The 23,336-nt window shown below is 42.3% G+C and overlaps 1 protein-coding gene across 1 annotated transcript in view; it reads left to right on the forward strand.

Annotated features, from left to right (window-relative positions):
* The window catches only part of LOC138446537 (phosphatidylinositol 3,4,5-trisphosphate 3-phosphatase TPTE2-like), a 33,455-nt gene extending 11,482 nt beyond the window's left edge, over positions 1-21,973 (forward strand). Inside the window, exons 5-13 of the mRNA XM_069601478.1 lie at positions 134-215; positions 321-409; positions 4,811-4,872; positions 6,653-6,733; positions 7,779-7,884; positions 14,982-15,073; positions 18,779-18,874; positions 20,158-20,228; positions 21,699-21,973. Coding sequence (XP_069457579.1) covers positions 134-215; positions 321-409; positions 4,811-4,872; positions 6,653-6,733; positions 7,779-7,884; positions 14,982-15,073; positions 18,779-18,874; positions 20,158-20,228; positions 21,699-21,801 — 782 coding nt within the window. The 3' untranslated portion in view covers positions 21,802-21,973. The remainder of the gene's footprint in view (positions 1-133; positions 216-320; positions 410-4,810; positions 4,873-6,652; positions 6,734-7,778; positions 7,885-14,981; positions 15,074-18,778; positions 18,875-20,157; positions 20,229-21,698) is intronic.
* The last annotated feature ends 1,363 nt before the right edge of the window (positions 21,974-23,336 follow it).

The following is a 23,336-nucleotide window of genomic DNA, read 5'->3' on the forward strand; positions in this document are numbered from 1 at the left end:
GCAGCAGGAGCCAGTCAGAAATCTCTTTTTAAAAGTAGATAAGGAGTCTCTAAAAAGTATAACTTACTCACACCTTGCTCATTTGCTATGTTAATTAGAGTTAGTGATATGACCTATGCATCATTTATTTCAGGTGAAAGAGCTTATGATCCTAAGTACTTCCATCATAGGGTCCATCGATACTTGATTGATGATCACAACGTCCCCTCTCTGAGGTATGTTTGATGCCAAATTGACTAACAGAAGAGGGTCAAATACATAGGGCTTGGTTTTCTTTGGAAGCATTTTAATTCAACCAAAAATATTTCATTTGAAATCAGTGAGATGGTGGCGTTCTCCATGGAAGTGAGAGAGTGGATGGCCCAAGACAAGGACAATATCATAGTGGTTCACTGTAAAGGAGGAAAAGGTAAAGACCTTCTTCTTTTTATTTCTCTTTTTCTAAAGAAATTTGAAACATTTAATAAGGGACATCAACAAGATATGTACTGCTATGAACCAGGAATAATTGCTGTTGACATTTTTAAAAATTAGCTTCAAGAGTGAAGGAAGAATGTATAATTATGGCTGATTTGAGTTGTTGCACTACAGAAACCAACACAACACTGTAAAGCAATTTTCCTCCAATTAAAAAATAAATTAGATTAAAAAATAAAAAGACTGAAGGAAGAGAAGGAAAGAGGAAGGAGAGGAAAAACGTCAGCTTACACAAATTCATCCAAAGACTGAAAAAAAAGAGTAAGTGCAACTTAATTTTAGTTTATGAAGCCAAAGTCTGAAAACTAAAGCTACTCTTACCCATGACATGGATAGAAAAATTCTTAAGAAAATATTAAGAAACCAGCAATTTATTAAAAAATACTACAGCACAACAAAATTGTGTCTATTCCAGGAATTCAAGGTTAGTTTACTATCAATCCATGTAATCAACCAGATTAATAAAGCTAAAAAATCATATTATTTTAAAGATACAGAAAAAGTTTCTGATAAAATTCAACATTCATTCATTATAAAAACTCTTAGCAAATTAAAGGAATGCCTTAATGTGGTAAAAAACACACGCCCGCTAAAGTAATTGGTGAGCTATTGAAAGCTTTTCCTTTGAGAGTAGGAGAACAAGGGTGCCTGTGATCATCACTACTAATTCAACACCGTACCAAAGGTTCTAGCCAGTGCTAAAGAAAAAAAAGATTGAAAAGGAAAAAACATAGTTCCTTATTTTCACACAATATAATCTTGTGCAATAAAATGCAAAAGAATTTACAGATAAGTTATCAGAATTAATGAAGATTTTAGTGAAGCTTCATCACACAAGTTTTTATATGTACTCATTATTATTTAGTTCAGAATATTTTCTAATTTCCATTGTGTTTGTTTCTTTAGCCTCATGGGCTATATAGAAATATACTATATTTTCAAACATGAGGATTTTGTAATTGTCTTCTAGTTACTGATTTCTGTCTATATTGCATTGTGGTAAGAGAACATATGTATTTTTTCAGTTCTTTGAAATTTGTTTCAGTTCAGTTCAGTCGCTCAGTCGTGTCTAGCTCTTTGCAACCCCATGAACCGCAGCACGCCAGGCCTCCCTGTCCATCACCAACTCCCAGAGTCTACCCAAACCCATGTCCATTGAGTCGGTGATGCCATCCAACCATCTCATCGTCCATCGTCCCCTTCTCCTCCTGCCCTCAATCTTTCCCAGCATCAGGGTCTTTTCCAATGAGTCAGCTCTTCACATCAGCTGGCCAAAGTATTGGAGTTTCAGCTTCAACATCAGCCCTTCCAGTGAACACCCAGGACTGATCTCCTTTAGGATGGACTGGTTGGATCTCCTTGCAGTCCAAGGAGTTCAAAAGTCCAACCACAATTCAAAAGCATCAATTCTTCGGCGCTCAACCTTCTTCACAGTCCAACTCTCACATCCATACATGACCACTGGAAAAACCGTAGCCTTGACTAGATGGACCTTTGTTGACAAACTGATGCCTCTGCTTTTTAATATGCTGTCTAGGTTGGTCATAACTTTACTTCCAAGGAGTAAGCATCTTTTAATTTCATGCCTGAATCACCATCTGCAGTGATTTTGGAGCCCAGAAAAATAAGGTCAGCCACTGTTTCCCCATCTATTTCCCATGAAGTGATGGGACCGGATGCCATGATCTTAGTTTTCTGAATGTTGAGCTTTAAGCCAACTTTTTCACTCTCCTCTTTCACTTTCATCAAGAGGCTTTTTAGTTCTTCACTTTCTGCCATAAGAGTGGTGTCATCTGTATATCTGAGGTTATTGATACTTCTCCTGGCAATCTTGATACCAGCTTGTGCTTCCTCCAGCCCAGAGTTTCTCATGATGTACTCTGCATAGAAGTTAAATAAGCAGGGTGACAATATACAGCCTTGATGTACTCCTTTTCCTACTTGGAACCAGTCCATTGTTCCATGTCCAGTTCTAATTGTTGCTTCCTGACCTGCATATAGGTTTCTCAAGAGGCAGGTCAGGTGGTCTGGTATTCCCATCTCTTTCAGAATTTTCCACAGTTTATTGTGATCCACACAGTGAAAGGCTTTGGCATAGTCAACAAAGCAGAAATAGATGTTTTTCTGAAACTCTCTTGCTTCTTCGGTGATCCAGCAGATGTTGTCAATTTGATCTCTGGTTCCTCTGCCTTTTCTAAAACCTGCTTTATGGCCCAGAATTTGGTCAAATTTATCAAATGTTTTCTCTGCACTTGAAAAATAAGTGTATTATGCATTGTTCTGAACAGGGTTCAATATGTACCCATTAGGTTGTTTGTTCATTGTTTTATTCACATATTCTATATCTTTACTGATACTTTGATTGAATTTTTCGCTTCTTTCCACTCCCACCATTTGCTTGGAAGTCATATACTCTTTTTATATTCCTTAGGAATTACTCTAAAGATTTCAACCTACATCCTTTATTTAGCCATGAGCTTGTTGGGGGTTTTCTTTGCTTGTTTGTTCTTTTAGTGTTGACCTTGTATCTTCCTGAACGCTTGTCATCAGTTTTAGGAGTTAGCCTATAGAGTTACTTGGATTTTTCTAGTCTTCAAATAGTTTGTTTCTTCTTTTTTTATTCATATACGTTTTGTTTCTTTTTCTTACCTTACAACACTGGCTGAGCCATGTAGCACAGTGTTAAATAGAAACAGCCAATGGTGACATTTTGTTTAGTCCCTGGCTTTAGAAGGAATGTTATATTCGTTTCATCATTAATATGGTAAACCTGGTACATATTTTCGTAGATTCTTTTCATCATACTTAAAGGGGTAAAACTTTTGTCCATAGCAAAATTTTAGTGAGTAAATATACACCTATGTTTTAAGTTGAAATACTGAAAACAAATGTAAAGCATTTTAATGATTCCTTGCTTGGAGGAGAGGGCGGCATCTCCGTCTATGGCAGAGTGTGTGTGCTTATACATAGCCACCAGGACATGGATCTACAAAAGTTGGTTTTGTTTTTCTTTTTTCAAATGGGACTATATAAGGGTTGTGGAGACTCATAGATGTCCAACAAATTTGAAATGTTAACCTAGAGAGAGCCAGGTTGTTAATGGTCAGTAGCCTTCTTTGGAAGTTATTGGCTTAGAGTAGTGTTTTTCAAACTATGGATTGGAAAATAAATTTAAACATTCATTTTTTGAAGGACAGAATAGAAAATAAAGTCTATCTCAAGGTAAAAGGTTAAGTTTGGAATTACATAAAATAAGTTCAGCATACGCTAGCTAAGACAAAAGTCATAGGTCATTGTAGAAATAATAGAAGCAACGTACTTTTCAGCTCACACTTTGTGTGCCTGGACAAAAAGCATGAGACTTTGAGCTTGAAATGACATGAAATCAAGTTTTCTTTAAAATGGTACAGGGATGAAAGCATATATGTGGAATCTAGAAATGGTGTAGATGAGGTTATTTGCAAAGCAAAAATAGAGGCACGGACCTAGAGAACAAATGTGCGGATACAAGGTGGGTGAGGGTGGGTGGGATTGGGAGGAACTGGGAGAACTGACATATACACACTATTGATCCTACGTGTAAAATAGACAACTGACGGGAACTTACTGTGTGGCACAAGCAACTCTCCTTAATGCTCTGTGGTGACCTAAATGGAGGGAAATCCAAAGGGGGGCTATATGTGTACGTTTTGCTGGGTCACTTTGCTGGGCAGTAGAAGCTAACACTACATTGTAAAGCAACTATACCCCAATAAAAATTAGTTAATAATAAAGTAAGATGCTACAGGAAGGGCATAGAAAGAAGGAGGGGGAGAAGGATGAGGGAAGAAAAGAAACAAGTAAAACAATGAATCGTTATGGACTCTGGGGCACAGGTGTATGCGGGCTTATTACGCTGTTCTTCCTATTTTAACGTATACTTTACAACACAATAACACTGAAATAGAAGGAGTGGGTATTACGAATGCTAAGTGGTGGTGTGGGTTCTGTCCATCTTTTATCTTTTATAGCTTCTTTTATTTACATTAGGAGAGAAACAGGGTGTGTAATTAGCTCTTGATCAGTGAGCATCACTTTAGCTTTAGAGTCCTAGAGCAGAGGCTGTTACTGCAGTCCCCAGGGGTCATGATTCAAGAGCAACGGAGAGCTCTAGGCAGACCCTCAGAACAAGCAGTGTCCCGGCTCCGGCTGTCTCTGCACTGAAATATTTGGAACCTGTACTTGTAGCATGAAAGAAAAATCAATCCACAATGAGCTCTTTCAATACTCTGGAGAGTAGTTTTATATCAAGTGCCCTCAGGAACAATGGTTCATGGACTAACTTCTTTTCTAGGAAGAACTGGAACTATGATCTGTGCCTACCTCCTTGCCAGTGAGATATTTGCCACCGCGGAGGTATGAAAGATGCTCCTATAAACTCTGTCTTAGGCTTATTGAGTTTGCTAGCTTTGCAAGCTCATGGGTAGGATATTAGGATGATTCCTTAAGTCATGGTGTGTGTGCGTTGTTCAGTCGCTAAGTTGTATCTGACTCTTTGCACCCCATGAACTGCCTCACGCCAGTCTTCACTGTCCCTCACTATCTCCCGGAGTTTGCTCAAACTCATGTCCATTGAGTCACTGTACTTCATGGAATTGTTATTGGAGAGGTGGTTTTAGAACACCTGGCTTGGATACTTTCTTGTTTAATTGGCACTGGTTGGTAACTGACCTCAGTGCCTCTTCCTCTGGGCTGGGATGAGGGTAAAGTTGCTGAGATGCTCACCCTGGGCACAAAATTTAAGAGAATGCCAAAAATCTCAGTAATTAGGATCAATAATCTTCTAACGCAATATTTTTTAAAAAATCAAAATTAATGCACCCACATTCATCATGAGTACCATGTCAGTATTTTGATTAAAGACAGGACCCAGTAGAAGAAGGGTTAATGTGAAGTGAGTAAGATTGAGTTATGCAAGTACAAAAACCCTCAGCAATCCAGAAACTTGACATGCCACCCCCAGACCCACCCCTGCTCTGATAGAATCCCACCAACTCCTGGCTTTCTGCTTTCCTCACAAGAATAAGAAGATGGGTTAGGGAAATTTTGTAAAGGACCTTGAACATCCTTGGAAGTGCTCAGTAGGTAAAAGTCTTCATTTTCCAACCCAGAACAAAAGCTCCCCTGGACATTACTATCTTTGCACAATCAATAGCTGTGGGGTCTGTGCCCTCTGGGAATTTCTGAGAAGACAGGATGGGCTGCTGCTGTGTCTTAAAGCAGGGATCTCATTCTCTTTTTTCTGCCGTGATCTTACGGAGAAGGGCATGCTCCCAGCATCTCTGGGCCTCTTTTGGTCTGCCGCCCAGATAAGAGAAGCTGAGGGTTATGCGCTGGGTCCAGGGCTCTGATTCCACCCTCCTCTTTGCTTCTAATTTGAGACGCACAGGTTAGGACAATGGATACTCTAGGACAGTGTTTTTCACACTGTGGATCAGAGTTTATCAGTGAGTTGTGAAATCAACTCATTGGGTTGTGACTTGCAACCAAATCTACCTATAAGATGGGATAGATTAGAAAAGGTGAGTATTGTTTTGTGAAACTTTCGTTTCAGTTGTGTGTTCATGAGAGAGTGTGTGTGCATCTCCCAGGTTTATGGAAGTGGATTGTAGCTTTGAAAGTGAAAAGTCTGAGGACTTTCCTAATGGTCCAGTGGTTAAGATGCCGCATTTCCAGCACAGACGGCACAGGTTCAATCCCTGGCCAGGGAACTAAGATCCCACGTGGTGTGCGGCCGAAAAAAGGAAAAGAAAAGTTTGAAAGCCATTGGTCTGAAGCCCTGGATAGAGCCAGAGGCCAGTGTTCAGGCCTGTGCTATCTTTGACTGATCAGTGACATACATCTCCATGGCAGGTCACTTGATTTTCTTTTGGTCCTAATCTTCTTCTTGTAAAATAGTAAGAAAGGAAGAAGGACCAGATTATCTCTGAAGTTTTCCAGCTCTAAAAGTCCCTGTCTTTATGAATCTTTGAATGAGAGTAGGCCTTGATGTGTTTCTTAGTTCTGTTATTTTGGGTAGCCTCTGCCCAGAGACCGCTGACCTTAGGAAATCGCATGTCCTTGGAAACTTTCTAATGCCTTCTACAGGAAAGGAAAGTGCAGATGACCCATGACTGGACTGTCCCCTCTTTTACAGGACAGCCTGTATTATTTTGGAGAACGGCGAACAGACAAATCCACTAGCAGTAAGTTTCAGGGAGTAGAGACTCCTTCTCAGGTAAGTGTTCTTTCTTTAAAAGGGGTCACTCTGGGTAATTAGGTTAAGACTGGCACCTATTTCCTGGTTTTGTTTTCTTTCTTTCTTTTTTTTTTTTTTTTTAATAATTTTTGGCTGCTCTGGGTCGTTGCTGCGTGCAGACTCTCTCTAGCTGCGTTGCCTGGGCTTCATGCTGTGATGGTCTCTTTTACTGCAAAGCACAGGCTCTAGGCCCTTGGGCTTCAGTAGTTGAGGCTCTCGGGCGTGTGTGTGGCAGTAATTCTCAGACACCATCCCCTCCTGGCCCTGCTTTGTGGGTCATTCCATGCACTACACACATTTCACCCATCCCTGACTGAAGAGCTTGACTGGCCCTTTCCAATGAAGAGCATGGTGGTTAATTTTTACTAATATTTCCCAACGAGTGGGGAAGAGCCTGTGAACTTTTCAGTCCAGCTGATTCCATCCAGAACTGTTCGACTTCTAGAAGAAAAGCTCAAGCGGAGCGCTTGTGAGTGACTTGCCATAGGAGGACTAGGCTGAGAGAATCCGCAGGGCTTTGCTGCAAAAATGGGACTGGGGAAATGGCCAGTGGGGAACTGCTTGCTGACTGGGACTGGAGAAGAATGCGTATGTGCTGCTGGCCTGGGGTGGGGGGGGGTCCTCCCCCTGAGTTTTTACATCTTCTCTTCTCTTATCCGAAGAGCTGCTCCTTCTCCCTGCAGGGCACAAACCTTCCTGTAACTCAGCCACCACAAAGCTACCCTCTTACATTTGCAGTTAACTGCATCTTGCTGTGATGCTGTCGTAGCTATTTTGTTGGTTCTGGTTAGTTGCTCTTGGTCCCAGCTGCCTCTCAGGACACCGGGCCCCTTTCTTGTTCTGCATTGCTTTTAGTTCAGTATTTTCCCCCTTAAGGTCGATATACAGCCATGAGATGACAGTGCCTTCTCTAATGGCCCCCAGTCAATGTTTCCTTCAGCCATGACTTTCCTTAAAAAAAATCGGGGATACTGACTTTAGAATTTTCACCTCCATTGAAATTGAGACCTCTGTTGTTTTGCAGAACAGATTCGTTGGATATTTTGCAATGGTGAAAAATATCTACAATTTGACTCTTCCTCCAATAAAAAAACTCACAATCAAAAAAATCGTGATTTATTCAATTCATGGTAAGTGCTGAATGTGTAATTGGAGAAATGGGCAGGAGGGCCAGTGTTCTTACTGTTTGGGAGGGTTTTCTCACAGTTATATACACAGACAGTTCCTCCCCCTGGAATTGCCCATTAGCCCTGTACTGCTGTGGCCAGATTGTCACTATCGTTCAGTTGCTGAGTCATGTCTGACTCTTTCGTGGCCCCGTGGACTGCAGCCCGCCAGGCTCCTCTGTCTGTGGGATTTCCCAGGCAAGAATACTGGAGTGGGTTCCCATTTCCTTCTCCAGGGGATCTTCCCGACCCAGGGATCGAACCCACGTCTTCTGCAATGGCAGGAGAATTCTTCACCCTTGAGCCACCTGGGAAGCCCTGTGGCCACATTACCACCACTCAGATGTCCTCTCCTTTCCTTTCCCAGTTTAAGGGGCTCCACCCACCCCCTTCCCTTTCTCCTATTCTCATTGCAGCTCTGGGCTCAGCCCAGAGTATCCTTTTCAGAGAAGGACCTCTGAGATTAAAGGGAGTACGGGCCCGTGAGGCTGGAGACCACTTCTTTCTCACACCTCATCTCTGGCTCAGGGTTTGTCTTGGCAGAGACATCCCTGGATCATTCTCTCCTTCTCCATTCAGAGATCCTCCTTTTTTTTTTTTCTCCCCTCATCACCTGGTTTTCTTCGACTTTCTGCTCACCATCAAAAGTTTCTCCCTTTACCCACCCTCCTCTCCTATAGCCCTCTCTCCCCAGAAACTCCATCAGGATGTCTTAAATACCTGAACAGCAGATGCATTTTGTTACCATGATTCTTTTTTTTTCTTACGAATAACTCCCAAGAACTACTTTGGGTCAGGCCCCCGGCTCATGTTTCTCTGGAGCCCGTGAGTGGTAAGCAAAGGAGAGGAATGTACGTGAATGGAGAGCTGACAGCAGCGTTGGAAAGTTTCCTGGAGAGGACAGCACTTGGGTCTTCCTTCCCTGAACCTACAGGAACACGGAAAAGGGTTCAGAGACACCTGGTCTCTGGGGGCCTGTCTCTCAGTACCCTGGCTCTTACCAGTTCTCACTGGGAGTAAAAATCCTTTTAAATTTCAAAAGAGCTGGCTGTACCTGCTTCACGAATGTAAGGAGAAAGGCAGGGACCTGCCGTCGCCCTGGGAGACTGGTCGGATCATTCATCTCTGGGACTTGAAGGAGGGGGAGAGGAATAGAGGTCAAGCCCCATGTTCTATTTCTCTCTCACCTGCCTGGCTTCCCTGCACCGCACGGTCTCAGGGAGGCAGGAGACGGAGACCCCTCAGTGGAAGGGATGGGGCTCCCCCACTGCCAGGGGTGTGACAGGAGGGGACGTTTCTGGCTCTGATCCCCGAAAGCATCACCAGCTTGAGCACCCGGTGTTGCTAGAGTCTCCCGGGCGGTGTGGGGCCAGGGTGCTAGTCTCCACTCAGACAGCCCCGTGTTTTTAGTCCCCTGAGGAGTCACACAAAATCCTGTCTGTTGCTGTTGTTCAGTCTCTATGTCGCGTCCAATTCTTCAGGACCCCATAGACTGCAGCACGTTGGGCTCCCCTGTCCTTCACCATCTCCCAGAGTTCACTCAAATCCATGCCCATTGAGTTGATGATGCTATCCAACCATCTCATCCTCTGCCACCCTCTTCTCCTTTTGCCTGCAATTTCCCCCAGTATCAGGGCTTCCTTGGACGCTCAGATGGTAAAGTATCTGCCTGCAGTGCAGGAGACCCAGGTTCGATCCCGGGGTTGGGAAGATCCTCTGGAAGAGAAAATGGCAACCCACTCCAGTATTCTTGGCCTGGAAAATCTCATGGACAGAGGAGCCTCGTGGGCTACAGTCCACGGGGTCACAAAGAGCTGGACACGACCGAGCGACTGACATTTCACTAAAATACTCTCTAGACATTTTTTAATGCTTCATCCAATTCTTCAGTAATAAGAGACTCCTTCAAAATATATGTAAAAATTGCATAGTTAAAATTACAATTATTAAATAGAAAAAGCTTTTTTTCAGATTATTTATATATTCCTCCCTCCCTACCCACACACCCTCACGTCACCACCACCACCTCCTAGTGGTGGTGAGGAATTGTGAGGGCCAACCACAAGCAGATCACGTGGGTTTCTGGCTTCTAGAAACAAACTTCAACCCAGCAGCAGGGGTTCTATAGGCAATTTTGGTCTAGATTTCCAAACAAGCATTGCACAGGCAGACCCTGGAAACCCAGCCTGTCCCTGCACAAGCCTGCCTCTGTGTATAAAGGAGTAACTGTTCGTGAGAAGGCTCTGTGGACTGCAGAGTTCTTTACAGGTCCATTCTGACCGTCTCATGTGTGTGTGATGAATGAGGGACAGGGTTGGAGTGGAGTCTCGCTCGGAATGCCAGCTGCCCTCAGACCTCCCTGGGGTGAAGCCAGGCTCGTGGGCAGGAGGGGACAGGGGTGGTTCACTCCGCATCGTTCCCTGCAGAAAGAGCCAGACTGCTCTTCTCTGCAGTGTGAGAGACAACACAGGGGGCTGGTGGAGCAATTGCTTTCTCTCGAAATTTTAAACTCGGCTGTAAAACCAAGTTGGCGGCATGAGAGCCTGGTTTATACCTGCGTGTCTCGTCTCCCTCAGGGCCCTCTCGGTGCATGATGAGAATCCGAGAAGACCTCATTTTATCATGCTTTCCTTTATCTCACTTCACAGATGTTGCTTTAAAAAAAAAAACAAAAACGAAGGTTTGTGACAATTCTGCATTGTCAGATGATGGTTACCATTTTTTAGCAATTTGGCAATCAAGTCTTTTTTTAACGAATGTATGTAGTGTTTTTTAGACATAAATAGACTACAGTACAGTGTAAATATACATTTTTATATGCACTGGGAAACAGAAAAAAAATTCACGTGACTCGCTTTATTGCGATATTCGCTTTGTTGTAGTGGTCTGGAAACAAACCCACAGTATCCCTGAGGTATGCCTGTAACAGTATCTGCACACACCTCTGTGAGTATGAAGCTATTCCAAACAGGCAAATAGGCATTTAGTCTGATGGAGTTTTGATGCATTGCTCAAACATGAACCATGAGAAGAGGAATCATTTCTCAAAATGCTAAGCTTGAAAATGGTTTTAATAAGTTCTAGCATTTCATAAATTGTCTCAGTCTGATATCATGTCCTAAGACTGTGGACGGTTCTTAATATTTTGAGTTTTACTTAACCTCTGTGGAGATACTCTTAAAACTGTTAAGTGTAGATCTGGAACTAATGCAAATTTATAAGCACTGCAGGGCAAAAACTGGTGGAGAGATTTATGGGTTTAGTTTCCTCATCTCAGGGCTTCCCAGGTGGCTCAGTGGTAAAGAATCCGCATGTCGAATGGGAGACCTGGGTACAATCCCTGTGTTGGGAAGATTCCCTGAAGAAGGGAAAGGCTACCCACTCCAGTATTCTGGCCCGGAGAATTCCATGGACTATATGGTCCATGGGGTCGCAAAGAGTTGGACAAGACTAAGCAACTTGCACTTCACTTCTCAGGCTGACATAAAGTAGTGGATTTTAAAAGTCTACTTTGGGACCCCTCATAGAGGCTTCCAGACAGAAGCTTGTGCCCTTCACAGCTGTTCTTATGGTGTGGGACTTGGCTGGCAGTGCCGACTTAGGAAGGCATGCCTGGCATGCTAAAATTCTTGCTGCGCCCACATAAATAAGCAGGCCAAACTCAGGGACACCAGCCCTCATTTGGAATAAGAATTTTCTCCTATGCGGGAGATCAAGATGGCAGAGTAGGAGGGTGCTGAGTTTACCTGCTCCCACCCCCTGCCAAGAACGCGTCAAAAATACAACTTGTGGAGCAACCCAGGGTAGATAAGCTCTTCTACAGCCAAGTCTGTAAAGAAAACAATTCTGGAGTCTGGCGGGGAGGAGAAGCAATCTGATTAAGACCTGCACCCTTGGTGGGAGACCCAGAAGAGGAGGGGGGTGGTGTCATGGGCTTAGGGATTCTCCCGGAGGAGTGAGGGATTTGAGCTGCACCCCAACTCATGGTCTAGCACCAGGAAGATGGGTCCCCTTGGCTGGTTGTTTTTTTTTAATATTTTATTTTTATTAGTGGTTTTATTGATTTGCAATTTACCATTCTATGTAAAATTCAATACTAACTTAATTATCCTTAGTCATTACCTGAGAATCAGTTTTTTTAAAAAACTATTAAATCCTATTAAAGCAACGCTAATGTCAGCTTCAAATTGGCTGACTCACCACATCATTACACATAGTCATCCTGCATCTGCAGTCTGTTTGTGGAATGGTATAGCTTGAAAATAACAAATCACTGTGGTCTCTGGAATTGAAAATGTTAGTAGAGAGGTAACTCACATACCAGAACACAAATGATGCTGGAATGCTTAGATGCATCTGATTCTATATTAGCTAAGTGTCAGCCACACTTTTGTATCCCCTTAGCAGGTCTGAAAGCCAGTGGGGCTGAGGGGAGGCTGTGAAACACTGAGAGCCCTGCTCTTAAAGAGCAAAGTGGTGGCTAATACACCATCCCAACCGAGGCAGCAGCCTGGAAACTGACCAGGGAGAAGGCAACCTTGGCCAGCACTCTGTTGCTACCCACATTTAGGAGGAGCAAAGCTACTCCGGGGCAGTGACTGACATTGCTGGTAAGACAGAAACCAGCCCAGAAGTGAGGCACCAACGTCTCTAGCCCGACCCAGCCTCTCACCAGGGAAAAAATGTGAAACCAGCATAGAATTGTGGCCTCCAGCCCTTGGGGCACTAGTGGTAAAGAACTCCTCCAGTGCAGGAGACATAAGAGACATGGGTTCAATCCCTGGGTTGGGAAGATCCCCTGGAGAAGGGAAACAACTCACTCCAGTGTTCTGGCCTGGAGAATCCCATGGACAGAGGAGCCTGAGGGACTACAGTCCATGGAGTCGCAAGGAGCTGGACACAACTGAAGAGACTTAGCATGCGTGCACACAAGCCCTGAGCCCCTGATGTGTCCCAAACCAAGGCGAAGACTGCCATCTCACTCATTCACACACACACGGGGCTGCGCCTGGCTCTGGCTGTAGCCTCTCCATCTCCAGCCCCACCCCCCACCAAGGTGGTGACTCTCAGAGCATCTCGGGGGGAGATGGGACCCATGCTCGCTTCCGGTCCAGCTGTCCCACCAAAGCCACCGGGCACACCTAGGCTGGGTAGGGATGCTTCCACACAAGGACACGCCTTCAAGACCAGGATAGGTAACTGATTCACCTGATTTCATAGAGACAGAGCAAGTTAAACACAATGAGGAGGTAGCAGTATCAGAGGAAAGAACAAGGGAAAAAACCTGTAAGAACTCTAAAGAATAATCTTCCTTTGAGATTATGATCATAACAGAGAGAGAGTGGGGAGACTGTCGGGAAAAAGGAACAGACAGCGTCTCCTCCAGGCTCGTAGCTTCTCCAGGGTTGTCTTCACCGCTCATGGTCTTTAAGCTATTTTACCACTCTAAGTCATAGAAAAATGATGATAATGCAAACTTTTTAGGCATAGAAATGCAAATTAGTTGTGTCTAGTAGAATGCAATTGCTTATTGACCTGTTTGGTATCTATTTGTAAATTAATTTCATCTTTCCTTATCTGCTCGCGAATGCAGTACTTTGAACCAGCTACAAGATTTGACTTTTTTTTTTAATAAGTTAAGATTTTTGACGTGTTGAAAAAGTGCAAGTACAGGACCCTGCTATGGTATGCAACAATTTCTGTAAAACAATATATATATATTTATTTATGTTTGTATGATGCTTAGTTGCTCAGTCATGTCCAACTCGTTGTGATACTTTGGACTGTAGCCCACCAGGCTCCTCTGCGGGACTTTTCAGGCAAGAATCCTTGAGTGGGTTGCCCTTTTCCCTCTCTCAGGGATCTTCCCAACACAGGGATCAAACCCACATCTCCTGCGTCCCCTGCATTGGATTCTTTCATGTGCTGAGCCATCGGGGAAGCCCTGTTTGTATATATATACACATATAAAACATATAAAACTCGGAGAAAATAAATTTGATTATACATACATAAAAACAGAATCTAATAGGAGTTATCTATTGGGGCTGGCAAACTAAACAGGTGGGAGATAGGTGAAATGGACACTCTTCTCATCTTCTTTATATTTTATTTTTAAATCATGTGATATACTTACAGTATTTTAAAACTTTTTAATGTGTGGGAATTCAAGCTCATCAAACAAAGCCCTTGTCCCTTGATAAATATCTTAATGTTTAGCTCTGCATTTCCTGAATTCTAGTTAATATTAGTCGAAACGAGTTCTGCAACTGGATATGACAGAGAGAACTGAGGCAAAGCCATGACTCCTAATGACAAATGAATATTTCAGTGTCAATGAGAACAAAATTAAATGAACATGAAACAATATGAGAAAATAATCAAGAATGATCGATAAATGACTTTGTTAGAATATTTGTTTTAGTTCTATGCCTTTGGTTCTGTGCATCTTTAAGTGAAATATGCAGGGTTGAAACAAAAGCAAGAAAAGTTAATTGGAGGTTTGAGAAACCAACTCTTTGAGGAAATACTAAAATAAGTGGGTCAATTAAATTAGAAAAACAAGAGTGGGGCAAAAAACCATTTGTCTGTAAATATATAATGAACACAGTAGGAATGTTTGGATACAGCTATCCTGTGTTTTGCATAAACTGGACTTAAATTAGGGCAAGAGGAATTTTAGTTTATTATTAAGAAACATCATGATTGGAAGTCTGAAGAAAGCTACACATCAATAAGAAAAGTTTCAAGTCCCCTTCCCTAATTTTTTTTTTTTTTAATTTGGCTAGGTAGGTGAGCAGTAAGATTCTAAGTCTTAGAAGCTGAACTGTGTCCTTTTTGTTTTGGGGTTTTGTTTTTTTTTCCTCCAGCCTTATAAACTCTGCCTTGGGGAACAGAATTGGATCGAAGCTTTGTCTTTCAAAGACAAAATCCAGGCAAGACCCAAATGATTCAATATTAACGCAGTGTTAGCTGGGTTCATTTTTTCTCTAATTCATATTGTTGATTTTTAGACATTCTGATCTTTGCTCTAACCGGTCTAAACCTTTAATTTCATTCAGGTGTTGGAAAAGGCAATGGACACGATCTAAAAGTACAAATAATAATGCAACGAAAGACTGTCTTTTTCTGTTCTGCTTCCAAAAACTGTAAGGTAAGAGAAAGCACGTGAGCTGAAAAGTCTGGTGTTTGTTTTAAATCTCAAATCGGCACACTGACCTCCCCAAACCATTTATCACCATAGGGAAAGGCCGTGTTGCTTTCTGGTTACCATCCAACTTGGTGTCCCTGAGTTTGGATGTGAGTCAGGTGTTAAACTGATTGTTCAATATTGTTTTCAGGGTGTTTTCCAGAATACACTTTTGGTTCAGAGTGGTGCTTTGCCCTTCACTTTTCCACAGATGCTAAGCATGTTCCCCGAAACCTATCAGAGTTTTAAATTCATGCCTCTGGTCACTTTTAGCCATGTCCTGTTCTTCCTGGTCATTGTATTGATTCTGAAATTTCAATGCCCATGAAAATCACCTGCTTCCATATCTTGGCAATTGTAAATAATGCTGCTATGAACATTGGGGTGCATGTATCTTTTTTAATTAATGTTTTTTTTTCCCCAGATATATACCAAGAAGTAGATTGCTGGGTCATAGTTTTATTTATTTATTTATTTATTTATTTATTTTTTGAGAAATCTTCATACTGTTTGCACAGTGGCTGCATCAGTTTACTTTTCCAACAGTTTCTGAAGTTTCACTTTTCTCCACGTCCTCACCAACATTTGTTGTTTGTCATCTTGATGATAGCCATTCTGATGGGTTTGAGGTGATAGCTCATTGTGGTTTTAGTTTGTATTTATCTGGTAGTTAACAATGTTGAGCATCTTTTCGTGTGCCTGTTGGCCATCTGGATGTCCGCTGGAAAAATGTCTATTCAGATCTTCTGCCCACTGTTTAATTAGGTTGCTTGTTTTGGTTTCTTGTTTAATGTTGCAGGAGCTGCTTATATATTTCGGATATTAACACTTTATCAGTCAAATCATTTGCAAATATTTTTTCCGTTTTGGTTGTCTCTGTATTGTTGATAGTGTGCTTTGCTGTGCAAGAGCATGTATGTTCGGAGAAGGCAATGGCACCCCACTCCAGTACTCTTGCCTGGAAAATCCCATGGATGGAGGAGCCTGGTAGGCTGCAGTCCATGGGGTCGCGAAGAGTCGGATACGACTGAGCGACTTCCCTTTCACTTTTCACTTTCATGCATTGGAGAAGGAAATGGCAACCCACTCCAGTGTTCTTGCCTGGAGAATCCCAGGGACGGGGGAACCTGGTGGGCTGCCGTCTATGGGGTCGCACAGAGTCGGACACGACTGAAGCGAATTAGCAGCAGCAACAGCACCAGCAGCAGCAGCAGCATGTATGTTTAATTAGGTCCCATTCATTCCTTTTTGCTTGTTTCCTTTCATTTAAGAGACAGATCCAAGGAATGCAAAGAATTATTGCCACAATTTACATCAAAGAGTGTTCAGCCTGTGTTTTCCTCTAGGAGTTTTATAGTATCAGGTCTTACATTTAGATTTTAATCCATTCTGAGTTTATTTTTGTACAGGGTGTTAGAAAATGTTCTTTTACACATAGCTGTTCTATGGCCTTTGTTTTGAAGTCTATTTTGTCTGATATAAGTATTGCTACTTTCAGTGATTGTATTTAGCGCTAATTGGCTCTTTTTAATATCTCTTTTTGAAGTTCTTACTGTGTTCATTCTTCTTTCAAGTCTGAATTTCCTTATGGGCATGACTTTGAATACTTTATCAGGTTGATCCCTTATGTCCATTTTGTTGGTTCTTTTTCTGAGGTCTTGTCTTTTTCTCTCATTTGGGACATATTCCCATCTCCTCATTTTCCCTGACTCTGAGTTTGTTTCTATGAATTAGGTGGATCACCGACATCAGGTTTTGAAGAATTGGACTTAGGTAGAGGGTTTCCTATGGGACTGAGAAGAGCAATCCTGGCTCGTCACCAGAGCCAGGGATGTTTTTAGCGTGGGCTGCATGTGCCCACCTGTTGTGTAGCGCCACTGTTGCTGCAGACACACGAGTGGATGGCGCTGGCCCCCAGGCTGGCTGCCTATGAGGCCTGGCCTGCTGCAGGTTCACTGGTGGGCAGGGAGGGCCTCAGTGTGGCTGGCTTGGCGCCCAGCCACAACAGTTGCAGATACAGTTGTGATGAGCTTGGTCCCTTAGGGTGGGAGGTGCTTTGGAGGACTGGCCCCTAGGGTGAGCACGTGGGGCAGGGCGGGTCTGCAAGAGAACACCGGGGTGGGGTGCATGGTGCTAGCCAGGTAGATGGCAGACGCTTGAAGTGGCACCCGCCACCTGGGCCAGCTAGGTGGAGGGGGAATTTTTTACACGATGCCTGCCAGCACTTTGTTCTCCAGAGGAAGCTTCTGCCCCTGTGGCACTCACCCTGAAGTTTATACACGTACTTCACATATGGCCAGGGCCCCTTTCGAAGTACAGCCTCCGCACTGGGGTTCCTCGTGAGGGAGTTTGTGCACGTGGCCTTTAACACATTATCGACTGGGGGATTTCTGCAGATAACTAATGCCTGTGGCCGGTGATTTGTCATGTAAATGAATATTGAAACGTCTCTGATCAATAACATCTGGGTAGCAGAAGACGTATTATTACGTCTCTGGTCAGAAGAGCAGGAGTTTCATTTCCCACCACCCTCCTGCTCTCCTGGATATAAGCCCTACTGGTTTTTGGAACCGGATGTTCTGGGGGCTCATCTTCCCCAGAGCTGGGGTGCCTGATGAGAGGGGCTCGAACCCCTCCTCTCCACAGGGAGAACTTCCACTTTGGTGAGCACCCACCCACTTGCGGGTAGTAGTCAAGCCGGGTGTACAGGTCTCCTAAGACCACCCATCTCTGCCCTGCTGTCTCAGCGTGGATTTCTCTTCATATCTGCAGTTGTAGCAGAGTTGTCCTGCTAGTCTTCAGGTCATTCGCAGAGTCGTCCCATAGGTAGCTGTAGTTTTGGTGTGTCTGTGGGGGCCGGTGAGCTGGGCACCCTCCTCCTCCACCATCTTGATCCTGCCTCAGTGCTCCTCTTCACCGACACACATCCTTCCATGCCCAGCTCAGCATCTGCCGCCTCAGGGAAGCACTCTCATTCTTCACCTCCTGTTAACCTCCCTGAAGCCCACAATGGCACCCTCAGTCTTTATCTTCCAGCTTGACACGTGATTACCTGCCATTCTGCTATTGCTCCTTGCGTGCTTAACTCATCATCAGAGTCTGCACCTCCTTTTGTAATTTTTTCCACAGGACCAAGCACAGACCTTTCCCACTATGGGTGCCATCCTCACCCAAGGGTGTATCAAGAACAAAGAAATAGTATAGCATCAAAGTCATTCATTCCAGAAATTTGGCCTATCCTTGGTTATTCCATCTAACTGTTTGCTACAGACAAGGCCAATAATCCCATCAGCAAATACATCTTTTATAAAATGTGACCCGTTAGGCATTGCTTTTTGAATGTGCATACTAGCTTTAAAATTGAACTTCTAATGTATTCTCAACATAGGAAAATCAGATGATAGACATTCAACCGTAATGTTAACCTGGTTGAAGTCTAATGGAAAACTGGACACTTTACAACAGTGCTGCACCATAACCTTCCATCACATTGGCCTATTAAAAATGTAAACCACAGTACTGCAACTTTAAAGATTACTATTTATACATGTAGTCACTGAGCTACATGACAAGAGTACTTGATTAAATATTAGAAGCTGCATAAAGTGAACATGAACTTCATTGTCTCATTATCAGGTTGATAATTCTGAATTCTATGTGTTCATCCAGATATTTCATGATGCTGAAACAGACAGAGTAATCATCTTGCTCTCTAACTGCCCACCTCTGTATGATGAGGTAAAAGTGAAATTTTTGTCTTCTTCGGTGAGTAATCAAGAAACAACCTATGCTGTTCATCTCATCTAGTCTTGTGAATGATTCCGATTTGGGATTTCCTTGACTATAATTCCCACTAAGCGAGATGACAGGCAATGTCAACCCCAAGTTGGGGAGGGGAAGAAAACAAGTCAGATTAATATAAAGAATTTTTTAAAATCAGAAAATATGTAAGGAAACCCTTTTTGCTTATTTTCTAAATTCTATACAATTTGCATGTGTTCATTTTCGAGTAAGAAAAAAATAAAAAAAACCAGGATGTTAAAAACAAAACAATGTATATCTTACTACATAGCAGTGATCATATTTTTGCTTTGTATCTTTAAAACACATTTCTCCCCATAACTTATAAAATACTTTAACGGGAGGGAGGTTTTGCTTTCCTCGGAATTGATGTATAATTCATTTAAAATAGTATATTTAATCCAATATTTATGAAATATAATGTCTGCCACAGTCATTACATTATCATGAGGGTATAATTATGTTGACCAGTTAGCAAATGTCTGATTATTCTGTATATGGCAATAATCTGTATATAGTAAACTTCTAAGCCTCAATTGCCAGTTCATTTTCCTATAATATCATCAACCAAACTGCCAACAGATAACTGTGTTGCTCAATTTAAAGCTTATTTCCTTCATCCCCCGGTTGCTCCCCGTTGGGGGAGAACTGACTAAGTTTGAAGCAGTAAATGTGTTGAAGCAAGTGACTTGGAAAGTTCCCCTTGAGTAATGGAGCCAGTCTGAGTTCTCTTCATCAGTGGTCTCTAAGCAGAAGTGCTAATGTGGGGATGTTGGTTTCATCTGGCCTTTGTGATTTTCAGGCCCATGAGATGAAAGCTGTTTTGGAAATTCTAGCTATTTCTATCATCATTATCGATAGCGGTTAATTATCTAATGTAGCTGTTCTTTGTAAAAATGGATGATACGCTGGGGCAGAAATCCGCATAGTCCTTAGTAGCTTCTGTTTGGCACTATCCAAACCAGATTAAAATACCAGTGTCTAAATTTATAAATATCTGTCATAGAGAAAATACATTTCCTTGAAAATTTTGCTGGAAACGACAAGAGAAAGGAATGGTAATCTCTTAAAGTCTCCTCCTAGGTGTCTTGAGTATAATGTTGACTAGAAGTGCTGCATTTTAATAACTACAACTATTTGATGAACACACAAATGAAGGAAGAAATTTTAATCCCTCTGGAATGACTATTTTTCACAGTTACATGGATACTGAGAACTAATCATTGTTTTAAACCATGTCTTTTTAGGCTCTTCCTAAATACTACGACAACTGTGCATTCTTCTTCTGGTTCCATATGTCTTTTATACAAAATAACAGGTATGGCCGTGGCATAATCCAGTAGGAACGGCTTAGTCTCCAATGACTACGTAAGGGGTAATGACAAGCCTTTATTTTAAAGTTATCTTACTTGGCTGTGTTGGGTCTTAACTGTGGCACACAGGCTTAGTTGCCACCTGTGGGACTGCTCCGTGGCGTGTGGGATCTTAGTTCCCCGACCAAAGATCGAACCTGCATTTTAAGGCAGGTTCTTAATCACTGCGCCACCAGGGAAGTCCCTGACAAGTCTTTTGCTAATTACTCAAACCCAGTTTATAGATACCAAAAATTCTTTTAAATCCCCGTTTTTACTGCCTTATTTATTGTGATCTGGTTATTTTTTAAAATGGGGCTATTCTTGAGATCCACTGATGCATTATCCTCAAGATCCGTGCCGTAGGACTGCTATAAAACATCCTGTAACCAGATCTTGACTGGTAACAAGTCCTTCCTGTGAAAGTTCAATATGAATCTGTTTAGCACCTCAAATATGGCAGGTCCTCAGTACATGCTGATTTACTGATGACCAACCAATATCATATTCTACACCATAGTAAGGCATCACCCAGGGAGGCTTTGGCTAGTTTAAAAGCTGGCTGACACACTTCTATTTTACACTTCTATATGTAGGGCAAAAGTTATAATCCACAGTAAGTACTGATGAAGACAGCTTAAAAAAATTATGAATAGTCTCCCATAAAAAATGTTCTAATAATTGGATAATCTACTGATTTGAAGATTATGCCAAAGAACCCCTATCATATCTGAACTTCATTCCTACATCCATACTACACCCAGTAGTATGGAAATCTAAAATGTTAAATTTCCTGGCTGACCAAGTCTCCTGCACTGGCCAGCAGATTCTTTACTACGGACCCACCAGGGAAGCCCCCGTTTCACAGATGGAAAACTTTGACTCATGAGCAAAATCCCTCAAAATCGACATCTGGGTGGAATTTCATTTTGTGCTACTTCTGCAAAGCGGTTCTTGCTGAGGGACAGTTTTTTCCTTTAAGACACCATGGTTGTATTAGAGAGGCAACAAGTTCCATCACGTTTCTCCTCGCTTTTATATAGTTCCTCAAGATTTAACATTTAGATTTCTATACTACTGAGTGAAGCTGTTTGTATTATAAGACTTAATTCATCCAAAATGCCCACTTCATAATTTAAAAAGACACTTGTTTATACTGGGTTTTAATATACATCCAGTCTGATTTGTCCCATAACAATTTATTAAGTACAGATGTTAATTCCAAAGGCAATATTAAAAGAATCAGTGACACATTGTGACTCAAGGTTATTATACTTTGTCTCTTAATAGAGAGGTGAGCTTAGAAAGCTAACTAGATGCAGAGGAGCTGAGACTGATAGTGGCCAGCGAGCCTTTAAAACAAGGGTGCCCTACAGCATGGTTTTTCTGTTAGCCCTAAAATAAAATGTAAAAAAAATTTTTTTTCTCTCTTCTAGGCTTTATCTTTCAAGAAGTGAATTGGATAATCCCCATAAAATAAAAGCATGGAAAACTTACAGTCAGGAGTTTGCAGTCGAGGTATATTTTGATGACATTTAAGTTGCTCCTGGTATCTGATTAAGTACAGTTCCCCTTCTAGGCTAGAATCATGTTCTTCCCAATCCTTGCTACATATTTATCTTTTAAATCTATGTCCTTGCTGATATGCTTATATTTATAGACATGTACATATGTTCTTGAGAAATCTATTAAATATATACAAGAATGTCAATGGCAGTATTTTCTTTGGAAGGACTATACATCACAGTTTTCGTCTGTATTAAGTTTGAAACAGTACACAGAACATTAGTTATCACTTTTAAGAACTTTGAAGAAATAAAACTTTCCTACCAAAATAAGATTTAAAGACTGCAGTTTCCCCTAATACTGTGGGTTTGTTTCATTTACTTATGTATTTCTGGACAAGTATTTATTCCTTGCTTTGTTTTACATCTGTAACTTCAGATGTTAGAAGGTAATTTCTTTCCTCTATTTGACTTACAAACTGTTAACAATGATCAGAATGGCAGCAAAAACTATTTTAAAACTCAAAGTTCACACCAGCAGCCTCCCATCCCCAACAGGGGAAGTGAAGTGGATAATCGCTTTTTTAAAAAATTTTTCACACTCCAAGCACCACACAGATTTCGGCAAGCTTCCTTTAACTGTACACAGGGCATCAAGGGAGGGTAAAAGAATTTTCAGTAACCTCTGCTTTTGTCCGTCATTACTGAAGTCAAAGGGAACGTTTGCCTAGAGCAATCTAGATTTTTAAATCCACCACCCCTGCCCCCAACCAGCTTCACCCAAGCTTAGAAAACTTTGAAGTAAGGTCAAGTTTTCATTATAGACACTGGTTAGCCCTGTGTCCACAGGGAATCACTATTTTCTCTTTGGTTCAGTTCAGTTGCTCAGTCGTGTCTGATTGTTTGTGACCCCACGAACCACAGCACACCTCCCTGTCCATCACCAATTCCCGGAGTTTACTCAAACTCATGTCCATTGAGTTGGCGTTGCCATCCAACCATCTCATCCTCTGTTGTCCCCTTCTCCTCCTGCCCTCAATCTTTCCCAGAATCAGGGTCTTTTCCAATGAGTCAGCTATTCGCATCAGGTGGCCAAAGTATTGGGAGTTTCAGCTTCAGCATCAGTCCTTCCAATGTACCAGGTGCTATTTTATTCTAAGTACCTTCACTGCCTAACCGTTCTTGAAAGCAGTTCTACGCTGGCTTTATTATCTGAGCAATTTTCCTTTTATTGGCAAGGCTCTCAACAATCTAGCCCAGGTTGAATTTATCAGGAGATGAAAGGGAGCACTCGTGAGCACCTGCGCCTCTGCTAAAACACAGAACACCCATTCCTGGAAAACCTGACACTGCTAAAAGTGAAAGTGTGTGTCAGTCACGTCCGACTTTTTGTGACCTCATGGATGCAAAAAGTCGACCCCTTTTGGTGACCCCCTGCCAGGTTCCTCTGTCCGTGGGGATTCTTAGGCAGGAATACTGGAGTGGGTTGCCATGCCTTCCTCCAGGGGATCTTCCCGACCCAGGGTTGGAATCCAGGTCTCCCATATTGCAGGTAGATTCTTTACCATC

Source organism: Ovis canadensis, chromosome 10 (assembly GCF_042477335.2).
Source record: "Ovis canadensis isolate MfBH-ARS-UI-01 breed Bighorn chromosome 10, ARS-UI_OviCan_v2, whole genome shotgun sequence".
Classification (NCBI taxonomy): Eukaryota; Metazoa; Chordata; class Mammalia; order Artiodactyla; family Bovidae; genus Ovis; species Ovis canadensis.